General features: G+C 42.5%; 1 protein-coding gene across 1 annotated transcript in view; it reads left to right on the forward strand.

Moving 5' to 3' along the window:
- Smc1a (structural maintenance of chromosomes 1A) overlaps positions 1-14,914 on the forward strand; it is a 53,903-nt gene that overhangs the window by 13,300 nt on the left and 25,689 nt on the right. The window contains exons 8-16 of the mRNA XM_042684824.1: positions 176-258; positions 1,154-1,361; positions 5,036-5,221; positions 5,316-5,495; positions 5,845-5,991; positions 6,082-6,219; positions 8,387-8,503; positions 8,594-8,700; positions 13,675-13,816. Coding sequence (XP_042540758.1) covers positions 176-258; positions 1,154-1,361; positions 5,036-5,221; positions 5,316-5,495; positions 5,845-5,991; positions 6,082-6,219; positions 8,387-8,503; positions 8,594-8,700; positions 13,675-13,816 — 1,308 coding nt within the window. The remainder of the gene's footprint in view (positions 1-175; positions 259-1,153; positions 1,362-5,035; positions 5,222-5,315; positions 5,496-5,844; positions 5,992-6,081; positions 6,220-8,386; positions 8,504-8,593; positions 8,701-13,674; positions 13,817-14,914) is intronic.

Genomic DNA, 14,914 nt, shown 5'->3' on the forward strand with positions numbered 1-14,914 from the left:
AGGCCAAATAGAACACTGTATATCTGCATTTTTAGTAGGCTTCCTGCATTGTTGACAAATTGTCTTGGATTGTTGGGCCCTTGGGTGATTAGGCACATTGGGAATATAAGCTAGGGCACCATGGTCTTAGAGCTTACTAGATCAGCCCTTGATGATGAATACTTTTATTGCTCAGGCCAAGATCAAGCAAAAGCTTCGAGAGATTGAAGAGAATCAGAAACGGATTGAGAAGCTGGAAGAATACATTACGACCAGCAAGTATGTGGTTTTATAACCTTTCCTTTGTTTTCTATTCTTCCCCCTTTTTGTGCCTTGAAACTCAGGCTTTGGGGCTTTCAATTCTCAAGTCTTTGCATTCTTGCTTACCTTTTTGCTCAAGGCTGGCTCTCTGTCACCTGAGGCACACCTCTACTTCCAGCTTTTTGCTGGTTCATTGGAGTTAAGAGTCTCTCAGATTTATCTGCCTGGGTTGACTTTGAACCATGATTCTTAGATCTCAGCCTCTTATGTAGCTAGGATTACTGGTGTGAGCTACTGGCACCTGTCTGCTTTGCCTGCCTGCCTGCCTGCCTTCCTTCCGTATGGGGCCTGAACTCTGGGCCTGGGTGCTGTCCCTCAGCTCTTCAGCTCAAGGCTAATGCTCTACCACTTGAGCCACAGCGCCACTTCGGGCTTTTTTCTTTTTGCTTATGTGGTGCTGAGGAATCGAACCCAGGGCCTCAGGCATGCAAGGCAAGCGCTCTACCACTGAGCCACCTTCCCAGCCCCAACCTGTCTGCTTTTCTTCCAGGCCTCTCTTTCAGGAAGACTACCAGAGTTTTTCAACTTAGGAATATATATGTGTGTGTGTGTATATATATATATATATATATATATATATATTTTTTTTTTTTTTTTTTTGAGTCCAGTCGTGGGGCCTGAACTCTGGGCCTGGGTGCTGTCCCTGAGCTCTTCAGCTCATGGCTAGCACTCTACCATTGAGCCACAGCGCCACTTCTGGCTTTTCTTTTCTGCTTATGTGGTGCTGAGGAATCGAATCCAGGGCCTCAAGCTTGCAAGGCAAGCGCTCTTCCACTGAGCCACCTTCCCAGCCCTCAATTTAGGAATATTATCACTAGTCAGTGTACAACTCCTGTGTTTTCTCACTTTATAGGCAATCCCTAGAGGAGCAGAAGAAGTTAGAGGGAGAACTGACAGAGGAAGTAGAGATGGCCAAACGGCGTATTGATGAGATCAATAAGGAACTAAATCAGGTGATGGAGCAGTTGGGAGATGCCCGTATTGACCGCCAGGAGAGCAGTCGCCAGCAGCGAAAGGCAGAGATAATGGAAAGCATCAAGCGCCTTTACCCTGGCTCTGTGGTAAGACTGGAGAAGAAACCTGTTTCCCAAGTGCTTATTCAGACTCACTATCAAGCTTTTCCCAGCAGACCTGTGAGGACAAGGGGGTTAATCATATTTGTGTAGCTAGAGAAACTGCAACGTGGAGAGATTAAATGGCTTGCCCAAAGAAGCACAGTTTATAAGTGGGAGAACTAAAATTTAGCCCCCGGTTGTCCTGACTCTTAAGCTTATGCTGTTTTCACTGCACCAATCACATGTTATTAAATGGTTTTTGTTTTTGTTTTTGTCTGTCATGGGGCTTGAACTTTGGGCCTGAGCACTGTCCCTCAGCTCTTCAGCTCAAGGCTAGCACTCTACCACTTGAGCCACAGCACCACTTCCGGTTTTCTGGTGGTTTATTGGAGATAAGAGTTTCACAGCTTTTCCTGCCCAGGCTGACTTTGAACAGTGATCCTCAGATTTCAGCCTTCTGAGTAGCTAGGATTACAGGTGTGAGCCACCGGCGCCCGTCTTGAAGGATTTTTCTTGCTGTGTGTGTACTCCTTTAGTGGAATGAGGAGACCAAGGAAGCCTATGGAATGTGCAGAGATGATGGGTCTGCTTTGCTCTTCAAGGAAGTAGCTTTGTGCAGACTTAAGGTCCCTTGGCACAAACTAGCCAACCCATAGCTTTCAGGGACACATAGGACATTGTCATATCTCTTTTTGGTGCCAGTCCTGGGCTTGAACTCAGGGCCTGGGCACTGTCCTTGAGCTTTTTTGCTTAAGGCTAGCACTCTGCCACTCCACTCAAGCCCATAGCTCCAGTTCCTGGTTTTTGGTAGTTAATTGGAGATAAGAATCTCACAGACTTTCTTTCCTGGCCTGACTTTGAACCACTATTCTTAATCTCAGCCTCCTGAGTATCTAGGATTACAGGTATGAGCCACTGGCATCCTGCTCACTTTGGAAATTTTATTGTGAATATACAAAATAATTTTTTTTTTTTTTGTCGGTCATGGGGCTTGAACTCTGGGCCTGGGCGCTGTCCCTCAGCTCTTCAGCTCAAGGCGAGCGCTCTACCACTTGAGCTACAGCGCCACTTCCGGTTTTCTAGTGGTTTATTGGAGATAGGAGTCTCATGGTCTTTCCTGCCCGGGCTGGCTTTGAACCGCGATTCTCAGATCTCAGCCTCCTGAGTAGCTAGGATTACAGGCGTGAGCCACCGGCACCCGGCCTACAAAATAAATTTTTAATTGGCTTCACATCTCATACCTTAGGCCTCTTTGACCAAATGCTGAGTTCCCAGGTTCCCTGAATATTATCCATTTATGTTATACTATCCTATACTAGGTTCAACTTAATTTGGCTCCATAAATATTTCTTGAGCACTCTTAGGTACTGGGTACTGCTGTGAAAATAGTTGTGAATTAGAATCAATCCTGTCCTTGAAGACCTTACCTATTATAACCTGGTACTTCTCAGGGAATCATACTTGGGTAGGAGGGAAGAGAATTGGCAAAGATTTATTTTGTTAGGTACTGGTGAGAATTTGAGATAGTATCTATAAGGGATCTTATATAGTATCTTGGTGTCACTCTTCTGTGAAATAGGTGATTGGGGTTTCAAACATGACCTGAAATTGTTGCTTGAGAAGAATTTTTTTGTCTTCTGCATAGCATGGAGGTCCATGCTTATGTTCCTCTGTAAGGAAAGAAACAAAATGCTTTTCCTTTTTTTTTTTTTTTGCAGTAATGGGATTTGAAATCAGGGCCTTGCTCAAAGTGCTTTTCGTATTCTCACACAGCCAGTATAGCACTTCACTTCTGATACTAGATGTGTTTATGTAGGAGAGGTGGAATGGAGTCTTCCATATACACCAAGGAATTCTTCATCAGATGTCGTATAGTATAGTTCAATTCTGCTGTCTGCCTAGAGGTATCATCAGATTTCCACAGTTTAAGTACTCAGTCCCATCAGATTTTTCATATGCCAGTTAATAAACCCCAGATTTGTGACTGACATTGGGTTCCCTTGACCCTTCGCTGAGTTTGACTGATTTGCTAGAATGGCTTACAGAACATGGAGAAACACATTTACCAATTTTTTAATAAAGGATACTGAGGAATAGCCAAATGCAAGAAGGAGGTGTGCAATTTTTATGATGTGTCCAAGTGCACCACCCTTTAGGCACCTCCTCTTGTTCAGCCATCCAGAAGCACCTTGAACAGTACAGCTTTTAGTGTTCTATTTTATTCTTGCTGTTCTGCAGTCCTGCACTAGCTGAGCAAGAACTTAAGTGCTAGGCTAAGCACTTGAGCCATGCTACCAGCTCTTGTAGCTTTTAGGTTTTTATGGAGACTTCAGTATATAGGCATGATATAATTGATTAAATTATTGGCCATTCTTGCTCAACTCAACCTTCAGCCATCTTTCCCCAGAAGTTGAGGGATGGTACTGAAAGTCCCATCCTCAGTCTTGCCCTGAGTCTTTCTAGTAACTAGCTGCCATCTTAAAACTACTTAAAAATGAATGGCCAGTGATTATTGAGCTCATCGTTATCACTCCAGTGTTTGGAACTGAGTATCAAGAACTGGAGACGATGACTAAATGTGTATTTCACCTTATCTTTAAACACAAATCCTTTATATCAAATAATCATATAAGTGAGACTATACTGGCACATATTACTAGAATCCTATTCATCCATTAATTAGTAATTAATCTAGTTCATCATCATATTATATATGAAATGTCTCCTGGGCTGAGGCTGCTAGGTTTCTAAGCTCCCATTAATCTTGTCAGGTTCTATAAGTAGGAGTAGTCTTGGAAAACTTAACTTCACCCATTTAGGCATCTGGTATAATTGAGCTAAGAGACAGTGTAATCTCTTGTTCTGAGCTCTTTCTAGATATTAATATAATATTGGATTTCCCTTTTTACATAACCTGTTTATTCATTCCTTAAGCCTTCTCTTACCCAAACTTTTCTCCTTTTTTTTTTTGGCAGTCCTGGGGCTTGAACGCAGGGCCTGGACACTATCTGTGAACTTCTTTTGCTCAAGGCTAGCACTCTACCATTTGAGTCACAGCACTACTACCAGCTTTTTCTGCTTATGTGGTACTGAGGAATTGAACCTAGGGCTTCATGCATGCTAAGCAAGCATTCTACCACTAAGCCACATCCCCAGCCCACTTTTCTACTTTTGGAAGTAAGATTCAGATTGGCTAATAACTGGCAGCAATATTTATCCAGCAAATGTCTCCTCTCACTCCATTCCTATTCATGTCAGGGTTATAAAACTGCAGGTCTTACAGTCAAGCTTATTCACTAGGCAGTATAGCTACATTCATTGTTCCTGGTACACATTTTAGGCTGCCCTCTTTGTGAATTGGTAATTGAGATTTTTCTTTTGGTGCTGGTTCTGGGACTAGAACTGAAGGCCTGGGTGCTGCCCCTGAGCTGCTTTTTGCTCAAGGCTATCATTCTACTATTTGAGCCATAGCTCTATTTCTAACCTTTTTGGTAGTTTATTGGAGATAAGAGTCTCACGAACTTTCTTGCCGGTGCTGGCTTTGAACTGCAATCCTCAGATTTCAGCCTCCTGAGTAGCTAGGATTACAGGCAAGCCATCATTGCCCAGCTTGGTAACTGAGATTTTTGAGCCAGCTTCCAAAAGCCTCATACATCAGTTTTCTCCTTTTCCTTTTTCAGTATGGCCGCCTCATTGACCTCTGCCAGCCCACACAAAAGAAATACCAGATAGCGGTGACAAAGGTTTTGGGCAAGAACATGGATGCCATTATTGTAGATTCCGAGAAAACAGGCCGAGACTGTATTCAGTATATCAAGGAGCAGCGTGGGGAGCCTGAGACCTTCTTGCCTCTTGACTACCTAGAGGTGAGGCTAGTGGGGATGGTGTCAGGGTATTATTCAAATCACTACCTCCCACCTCAGTAATATTTTCTGCTACTTACTAAGCTTTTCTCTACAGGTGAAACCTACAGATGAGAAACTTCGGGAGCTCAAGGGAGCCAAGCTAGTGATTGATGTGATCCGCTATGAGCCACCTCATATTAAAAAAGCCCTGCAGTATGCTTGTGGCAATGCCCTTGTCTGTGACAATGTGGAAGATGCCCGTCGGATTGCCTTTGGAGGCCACCAGCGCCACAAGGTGTGGATTCTCTTCTCCAGGTTGGAACTGGATAGACTCAGTTCTGGAGATTCCAATGTTCAGCTTTTCCTCCTAATTTCTTTTTGTGTGTGTGTGTGTGTCGGTCATGGGGCTTGAACTCTGGGCTTGGAAGCTGTCCCTCAGCTCTTCAGCTCAAGGGGAGTGATCTGCTTGAGCAACCTACCACTTCCGGTTTTCTGTTGGTTTATTGGAGACAAGAGTCTCACGGTCTTTCCTGCCCGGGCTGGCTTTGAACCATGATCCTTAGATCTCAGCCTCCTGAGTAGCTAGGATTACAGGCGTGAGCCACTAGCGCCTGGCTTCCTCTTATTTTCTTCGTACTGTATAGACGGTGGCACTCGATGGGACCCTGTTCCAGAAGTCAGGAGTCATCTCTGGTGGGGCCAGTGACCTGAAGGCCAAGGCAAGGCGCTGGGATGAGAAAGCAGTGGACAAGTTGAAAGAAAAGAAGGAACGTTTGACAGAGGAGCTGAAAGTAAGTCAAGGGAAATACTAGTCCTTAGAGGTAAAGGTCCTGAGCCCAGGTTAGCCACCTTATCAAGTCCTTCTTTCTTGTCACTTTTAGGAACAGATGAAAGCAAAGAGGAAAGAGGCAGAGCTGCGTCAGGTGCAGTCTCAGGCCCATGGACTGCAGATGCGACTCAAGTACTCACAGAGTGACCTGGAACAGACTAAGACAAGACATCTGGCCCTAAATCTCCAGGTGAGACCTGGCTTTTAGCCCTGTTCTCCAAAGGCCATTCTCATATTCGTAGCCCAGATTTCTCTGGAGGTGGGGAACTTGTTTTATTCTTCTCTCTCAGCCTGGTCCAAGGAACTAATAAGCACAGTATACAGCATGATAACCATAGGTGTAGTTCTTATCTTTATGACAGTAGGCACCTTAAACTTTCAGCATCAGTTTTCTCATCTTTACCCATAAATTGGAATTAGTATCTGCTTTATAGGGTCATTGTGAAGACAGAATGAGCTAATACAAATAGCTTAGTAGTAAGTGCTCAGTAAATGTTAGGAGCTATTATTAGCATAATTCATTCAAAAATATTTAAATTTCTAAGGGTAAATTAAAAGTAACCTACAAGTTTGTGACAGTCATGCTTATCTTCCTAGTACTTGGGAGGCTGAGGCAAGAGGATCAAGAGTTTGTGGCTATCATAGGTTATTTAATGAAATAAACCAGCTCCTACTGGTGGGGGTACTATTAATAGATAGATGTATTTTTGTATTATGGTACTGAAGTTTGAATTCAGCTTTAGGCTTGCTTGGCTTGCTAATTTGGTGCTCTGTCCTTGGAGTTATGCCTCCAGCTCTGCTTTCTTTTCTTCCTTTCCTTTTTTCCAAGTTCATTCCTGGGGCTTGAACTAGTCCTGGATGCTATCCCTTAGTTTATTTTTTGTTCAAGGCTAGTACTCTACCACTTTAACCAAAGCTCTACTTCTGGCTTTTTATTGATTCGTTAGAGATGAGAGTTAGTCATGGACTTTCCTGCCTGGGCTGGCTTTGAACCACAGTCCTCAGATCTTAGCCTCCTAAGCAGCTTGGATTACAGGTGGGAGCCACTGGTACTTGGCTTCAGCTTTGCCTTTTGCTCGTTATTTTGGAAATTTAGTCTGTAGGCTTTTCTGGGTCGACTTTGAACCATAAGCCTTTGCATATCAGCCTCCTGAATAGTTAGGATTATAGGCATGAACCACCAACATTCAGCTATTTATGATTTTTTTTTTTTTCGGTCCGGTCGTGGGGCCTGAACTCTGGGCCTGGGCACTGTCCCTCAGCTCTTCAGCTCAAGGCTAGCGCTCTACCACTTGAGCCACAGCGCCACTTCCGGCTTTTATCTTTTTGCTTATGTGGTGCTGAGGAATCGAACCCAGGGCCTCAGGCATGCAAGGCAAGCGCTCTACCACTGAGCCACCTTCCCAGCCCCTTTATGATTTTTTTTTGTCAGTCGTGGGGCTTGATCTCTGGGCCTGGGCACTATCCCTCAGCTCTTCAGCTCAAGGTGAGCATTCTACTACCACTTGAGCCACAGTGCCACTTCTGGTTTTCTAGTGGTTTATTGGAGATAAGAGTCTCATGGAAGGGCTGGTAATGTGGCTTAGTGGTAGAGTGCTTGCCTAGCATGCATGAAGTCCTGAGTTCGATTCCTCAGTACCACATACACAGAAAAAGCCAGAAGTGGCACTGTGGCTCAAGTGGCAGAGTGCTAGCCTTGAGCAAAAGAAGCTCAGGGACAGTACCAAGGCCCTGAGTTCAAGCCCCAGGACTGGCAAAAAAACAAAACAAAAAAACACTCACAGTTTCCTGCCTGGGATGGCTTTGAACTAGGATCCTCAGATCTTAGCCTCTTGAGTAGCTCGGATTACAGGTGTGAACCACGGACGCCTGGCTGAGTTTTTTTTTTTTTAGATTATTAGGTACTTTTCCTAGTTTTCCTTGGAGGTAGTATATAGTATGTATATATGTAGTATATGTATGTGTATTTAGGTATACATGCATGTAAGTATTCATGTGTGTGTATATATCTACATGTACATTATGTGCATACATGATGGGTTCATGTATATGTATAACTTCACCTTTTTTATAAAATAAAGTGTAAATACTAAAATATTTCCAGAGATTATAGATAAGGGACTTTGGACCTATAACTTAATCATATTTACTGTGTGTTCATCCCTGATTGAATTGGAGGCTGGGGAAGCCATGTGATGGCTTCAGTGAGAAATTTTAGAGTATAGGGCGGTAGTGTTAAGTCAGGTTTTCTCAGTGTGGGGAGAGCTAATCCTTCTTGACCATGAGGCTGGTGCTGTCAGGGTAGATCTTTTTGTCTAAGGAACTCAGTATCTTGTTTTTCAACACACTGCTTACAGGAAAAGTCTAAGCTGGAGAGTGAGCTGGCCAACTTTGGGCCTCGCATTAATGATATCAAGAGAATCATTCAAAGCCGCGAGAGAGAAATGAAGGACTTGAAGGAGAAGATGAACCAGGTTTGTAATGGGATGAGTATACCAACATGTGTATCAAGGCAGGACTGGTGTTAGAAGCAGGATTCTGATCAAGAGGACTTCTTCCCTTAGGTAGAAGATGAGGTGTTTGAAGAGTTTTGTCGGGAGATTGGTGTGCGCAACATCCGGGAGTTTGAAGAAGAGAAGGTGAAGCGGCAGAATGAAATTGCCAAGAAGCGGTAAGTAGAATGTTGGAAGAAGATAATAAAGGTGCCCTTGGTTGAACCTCCAACCTGACATCCTGAAAGTCAGATGCTCTCAAAAGGCAGGGACTGCCTCTTAGTACCATATTTATTGTTGATAGGCCTTAAAGATAGGGAGATCAGGGAGACAGTGTGACATAGGATAGTGTGTGGGAGTACTTACATTTAATTTACCTGATTAAAACACAAGTATACAACTCATTATACAACTTGATTTCTCTAAACCACAGTTCCTATGAAGTGGGTAATAATAATAAACTATCTTGTTACATTGTTGGGAGGAATAGATGGAATAATCCTTGTGAAATATTTAGCATAATTCTTAGTACCTACTAAGAGTAAAACATAGCTTTTATTTTGTCTTTATACTGATGTATAAAAGTGGAGATGGAAAAGAAGTTCTAGGTTGGAAGAATAGCCAGAATAAAACAAGCTTTTCCTTTCTTCATTTTCAATAAGCCTTACTTGAGTTGTGTCAGGTTGTCATGTGCTAAGTATTAGAAGAGGTGGGGGAGAAGGAAGTAAGATAGAGATGAATGTGACTATGTCACATTTGTCTGTGACATGTCATATAAATGTCATATGACTTATGGAAATTTCACACATGTACACATATGTATTCTATATCTCAAAGAGACTTTCTTAGGATCATAAATAAAAATATTTAGGATTGTTCATCTTGGTACCATGTGGTAGTGGAATGTTGGTGGCAATATAGTTGGCCATCACTGGGGGAAAGTATAAATTAAGTGTGATGAATACTTGTGTATTGTGCTGTGCACCTGTAATTCCAGCACTCTGGAGGCTAAAACAGAAAGATTAAGAATTGAGCTACAAGGCTGGGAATGTGGCTTAGTGGTAGAATGCTTGCCTAGCATGCATGAGGTCCTGGGTTCAATTCCTCAGTACTACATAAACAGAAAAAGCCGAAAGTGGTGCTGTGGTTCAAGTAATAGAGTGCTAAACTTGAGCAAAAGGAGCTCAGAGACAGTGCCCAAACCCTGAGCTCAAGCCCCAAGACTGGCCAAAAAAAAAAAAAAAAAAGAATGAGCTACATAGGGAGACCTTGTCTTCTTCCCCAAAAAGTAATGAAGTGAATAATACACAGACTTTGGAATATTGTAGAGCATTTCAAAGCAAGAGTAGATTTATAAGCTGTAATACAGATAAAATATAAGCCTAGTGTAGACTAAAAATGGAATGAAATTTGCAATTGCATTAATGTAAGTTTAAAACATGCTATTTTCCAAGAATATGCATTTTAGCTGGGTGCTGGTGTCTCAAGCATGTAATCCTAGCTATTCAGCAAGCTGAAATCTGAGGATCACAGTTTGAAGCCAGCCTGGACAGGAAAGTCTATGAAACTCTTTTTTAATTAATTAGTTAATTAGTCAGTTGTGGGGCCTGGGCACTTTCCCTTAGCTCTTCAGCTCAAGATGAGCACTCTACCACTTGAGCCACAGCACCACTTCCAGCTTTTTCTGCTTATGTGGTGCTGAGGAATCGAACCCAGAGCCTCATGCATGCAAGGCAAGCACTCTACCACTGAGCTACCTTCCCAGCCCCATGAAACTCTTATCTTCAATTAACCATCCAAAAACTGGAAGTGGAGCTGTGACTCAAGTGGTAGAGTGCTAACATTTAGCAAAAAAGAGCTCAAAGACAGTTCCCAGTCCTGAGTTCAAGCCCTACAATTGACCCCCCAAAAATGCATTTTTTTGGTGCCAGTACTGGGGCTTGAAGTCAGGACTTTTCACTGTCCCTTGGCTTTTTCACTCAAAACTAGTGTTTTACCACTTGAGCCACAGCTCCATTTCCAAGTTCTTTCTGGCTAATTGATATGAGTTTCACTGGCTCCCCTGCTTGGGCTAGTTTTGAATGATCCTCACATCTCAGCCTTTTGAGTAGGGTTATAGGCGTGAGCCACTGGGCACCTGGCTAGGATATGCATTTTTTCAGTATGTATATGTCACTTTGGGGTATGTATTCATATTAGGTAAGGTAATGGAAATTAGAGATTGAAATAAGAGACAATGGAAGGATCTTGCATAAATAGGGATGATAAGTGTGTTAGGAGCTGTAGAATTTAACTGACTCGGCTAGACTCTACATCTAAAAATTAATGAAGGGAGAAGCCCAACAAAGTGTAATAGAAACGTGGTTTTTTTTTTGTTGTTGTTGGTCATGGGGCTTGAACTCTGGGCCTGGGCGCTGTGCCTCTGCTCTTCAGCTCAAGGCTAGCTAGCGCTCTACCACTTGAGCCACAAGGCCACTTCCGGTTTTCTGGTGGTTTATTGAAGATAGGATTCTCTTGGACTTTCCTGCCCAGGCTGGCTTTGAACTGAAATTCTCAGATCTCAGCCTCCTGAATAGCTAGAATTACAGGCATGAGCCACTGGTGCCTGGCGTAATAGAAACTTTTTTTTTTGCCAGTCATGGGGCCTGAACTCTGGGCCTGGGTGCTATCCCTGAGCTCTTCAGCGCAAGGCTAGCATTCTACCACTTAAGCCACAGTGCCACTTCCAGCTTTTTCTGCTTATGTGGTGCTGAGGAATCGAACCTAGGGCCTCCTGCATGCAAAGCAAGCACTCTACTACTAAGCCACCTTCCCAGCCCCTGTAATAGAAACTTTTAAGAACCTACAATGAAGTGTCAGCAAAGGATTTACAAAACAAGGAATGATGAACTAGAGACCTGAATAGTGGATAGCATTTAGCCAACCAGGCAAAAGCAGAAGACAGTTTCAGGCAGTGAAAACAGCATGCTTGAAAGTGTGAGGAAACATCCCTTGTTTGGAAACTAAGTAGTTTTGAATGTCTGGAGCATAAAAACAGGGTTAGAAGAAAGGTGGAGGTAGTGAAGAGGTGAGCAGGGGCCAGATCACAGAGGGCTTTATGAATCATAGGAGATTGGTCTTAAAATTGTATAGCTCAAAATTGTAGAGTTAATTACATTCCACTTGGATTATAGTGACTAATAGGTTTTAGCTACTAGCAGGTTATCAGTCAGCATCTGTCACACCATATTGGACATTAGAAGGGCAGTTTAGCGTTAGTCTTACCCAGTCTGCATGCTGATTATATCTTCTGAAATTTTTAAGAGGATAGGACGGGAGGGCAGTAATAGGAATCCACTATTTTCTTTTTTCTTTCTTTCTTTCCTTTTTTTTTTTTTTGCCAGTCGTGGGGCCTGAACTCTGGGCCTGGGCGCTGTCCCTCAGCTCTTCAGCTCAAGGCTAGCGCTCTACCATTTGAGCCACAGTGCCACTTCCAGTTTTTTTCTTTTTGCTTATGTGGTGCTGAGGAATCGAACCCAGGGTCTCATGCATGCAAGGCAAGCACTCTACCACTGAGCCACCTTCCCAGCCCAGAATCCAGTATTTATGTTCGGTGCTACCTAAGCTCTGCCCCTTAAGAGGCCCTAAACTCTTGGTGCAGAGGTTGGGATACTGGAAAAAATCAAAGTCCATGGGGAAAATGAACTGAACATAGCTAGTGTATCTGCTAATGATGATGATACCTAAATTGTTCTGAGTAGTTATATGCCATGCGTGGTTCTAATGACTGGAGCTTGAACTCAGTGCCTTGTATTCTTCATTAGTTAGTCAAGGCTAGTATTCTTCCACTTCAACCATACCTCCACTTCTGGCATTTTTATGCTGGTTAATTGGATATAAGAATCTCTTAGGCTTTCCTGCCCAAGCTTCAAACTGTGAATCTCAGATCTTAGGCTCTTACATAGCTAGGATTTCAGGTGTGAGCCACCAGCTAAGAAAAGGAACTTTTGGTCTGGGAAGGTGGCTCAGTGGTAGAGCACTTGCCTTGCATGCTCGAGGCCCTGGGTTCAATTCCTTAGCACCACATAAGAAAAAAGCCGGAAGTGGCGCTGTGGCTCAAGTGGTAGAGTGCTAGCCTTGGGCTGAAGAGCTGAGGGACAGTACCCAGGCCCAGAGTTCAGGCCCCACGACCAGATCCCCCCCCCAAAAAAAAAAAAAAGAACTTTTTTTTTTTTTTCGTGCTGGTACTGAGCTCTTGCTTAGGTTTTTTACTCAAGGCTGGCTATATATCACTTGAACTGCACTTCTACTTCTTCTAAGGACTCACAGGTAAATACTACTACCATTTCCACAGAAGAGCAATCTGAGGAATGCAAAATATAACTAATTTGCTTGAGATCACACTACTATTTGATGGCAGAGTTGAAATATTTTTGTTCTTAGCTCATTGCATTAATTGTAATGGTAATATACTAGAAAGAGCCTAGGTTTTGATGCTAGACTTTGGTTTTAATCTTTTTTTTCTTTCTGTCAATCATATGACTTAATCTCAGAGCCTAAGTATTAGCTTTTTTTCCCCCTCAAGGCTAGTATTCTACCACTTTGAGCCCCAGCTCTACTTCTAGTTTCCTGGTGGTTAATTGGAGATAAGAGTCTCATGGATTTTCCCAGCTGGGCTGGCTTTGAACCATGATTCTCAGCTCTCAGCGTCCTGAGTAGTATTATAGACCTGAGCCACCAGCACCTAACTGGTTTTAATATTAATATCTGCCATTTATTAGCTGTATAACCTTGTGGAGAGTCTTTACCTCTTAACCATAAGTTTACTTTGTAAAATATGGATAATAATGACTTTTGGGGGCTGTGGTTAGATGATTAGGAGATGTTATATGTATATAGAAGCTTAACAAATAGGAATTAAACATAGCTGGCCAACTCAGGTGGACCTTTTTATGCCTCTTTTTAGAAAATTGGAAAGGTACCTAGACTATTCAGTGTTTAAAGGAAATAAATGGAGTGTGGTATCACCTGTCTTGTGCCAGGTCCATAAGGCTAGGTTAAGGAACTTTGTTTTCTAACTTCTGGGCACAATTTTATGTGTATATGGGTGACTGAAATTCAGGAGTAACTTGGAGACCTTGAGCTATGGGCTTAGTTGCCCTTTCTTTCTACAGTTTGGAGTTTGAAAATCAGAAGACTCGCTTGGGCATCCAGTTGGATTTTGAAAAGAACCAATTGAAGGAGGACCAGGATAAAGTACACATGTGGGAACAGACAGTGAAGAAGGATGAAAATGAGATAGAAAAGCTCAAGAAGGTAAGAAAGGAGAAAATTTAAAAAGACAGACAAAATATTGGGAGGGGAAAATGGTAGAAGGATAATATTCATAATTTATAAATCTCATGTATGTCAAACTTTAAAAAAAAACCCATCAAGACCTAAATAGGAAGTAGGTAAGTGTGGCACAAAAGTTTAAGAGATTCAGATAGCCCATAAACCCATACAAATAATTTAGCCATTCTGCAAATGAAAGAAATATACATTGAAGCAACAGTTGAGCATAATTTGTTTCTTATCATATTACCCAAGGTTTAAAAACAAAAAAAGGGCCTGTGGCTCACATCTGTAATCCTAGCTATTCAGGAGACTGAGATCTGAGGATTGCAGTTCAAAGCCAGCCCTGACACGCAAGTCTGTGGGACTCTTATCTCCAATTAACCACCAGAAAACTGGAAGTGGCTCTGTGGCTGAGAGTTAGAGTGCTTACCTTGAGCTGAAGAACTGAGAGACTGTCCCCAGGTGCAGAGTTCAAGCCCCACGACCGACAAAAAAAAAAAAAGAAAAAACAATGTTCAATAGTAAGCATCATACAGGAGACCAGTATTACGCAGTGTAGTACCATCAATCAAGAGGTTTCAGAATACTCTCTTAGCTCAGTAATTCTTGAGATAATACAGAATATTGGCAAAAGCTTTGTGCAAACAGGCTGAAGTTTATTACAAGCATTATTTATGGCTTCAAATTAGAAACTATCAGTGGCCCTTGGGATGTAGGAATTTAACAAGCCATTGCTATATTCATGTAAGTATTTGTATGGTTTAATGGTTTTTTATAGAACACAGACCAATTCTTTGTTTTCCTCTTCCTTTTTTCATTTTGGTTGGTTGAGACAGGGTCTTGATACGTACCACAGATTGGCCTGGAACTTGTTATTTTTGCCTCTACCTTTCAAATGCTGGATTATAGTTGTGTAGGATCACATTCCCTCCATCATAGAGCTCATTTAAAGTAGAGCTATTTTTAGAATTTCCAGTATTAGCTTAAGTTTGTTTTGTTTTTTATCCTTTGTGGGGCTTGAACTTGGGGCCTGGGCGCTGTCACTGAGCTCTTTTGCTCAAGGTTAGTGCTCCACTA

This window comes from Dipodomys spectabilis, unplaced genomic scaffold (assembly GCF_019054845.1).
Source record: "Dipodomys spectabilis isolate Male_0828 unplaced genomic scaffold, ASM1905484v1 ptg000091l, whole genome shotgun sequence".
NCBI lineage: Eukaryota > Metazoa > Chordata > Mammalia > Rodentia > Heteromyidae > Dipodomys > Dipodomys spectabilis.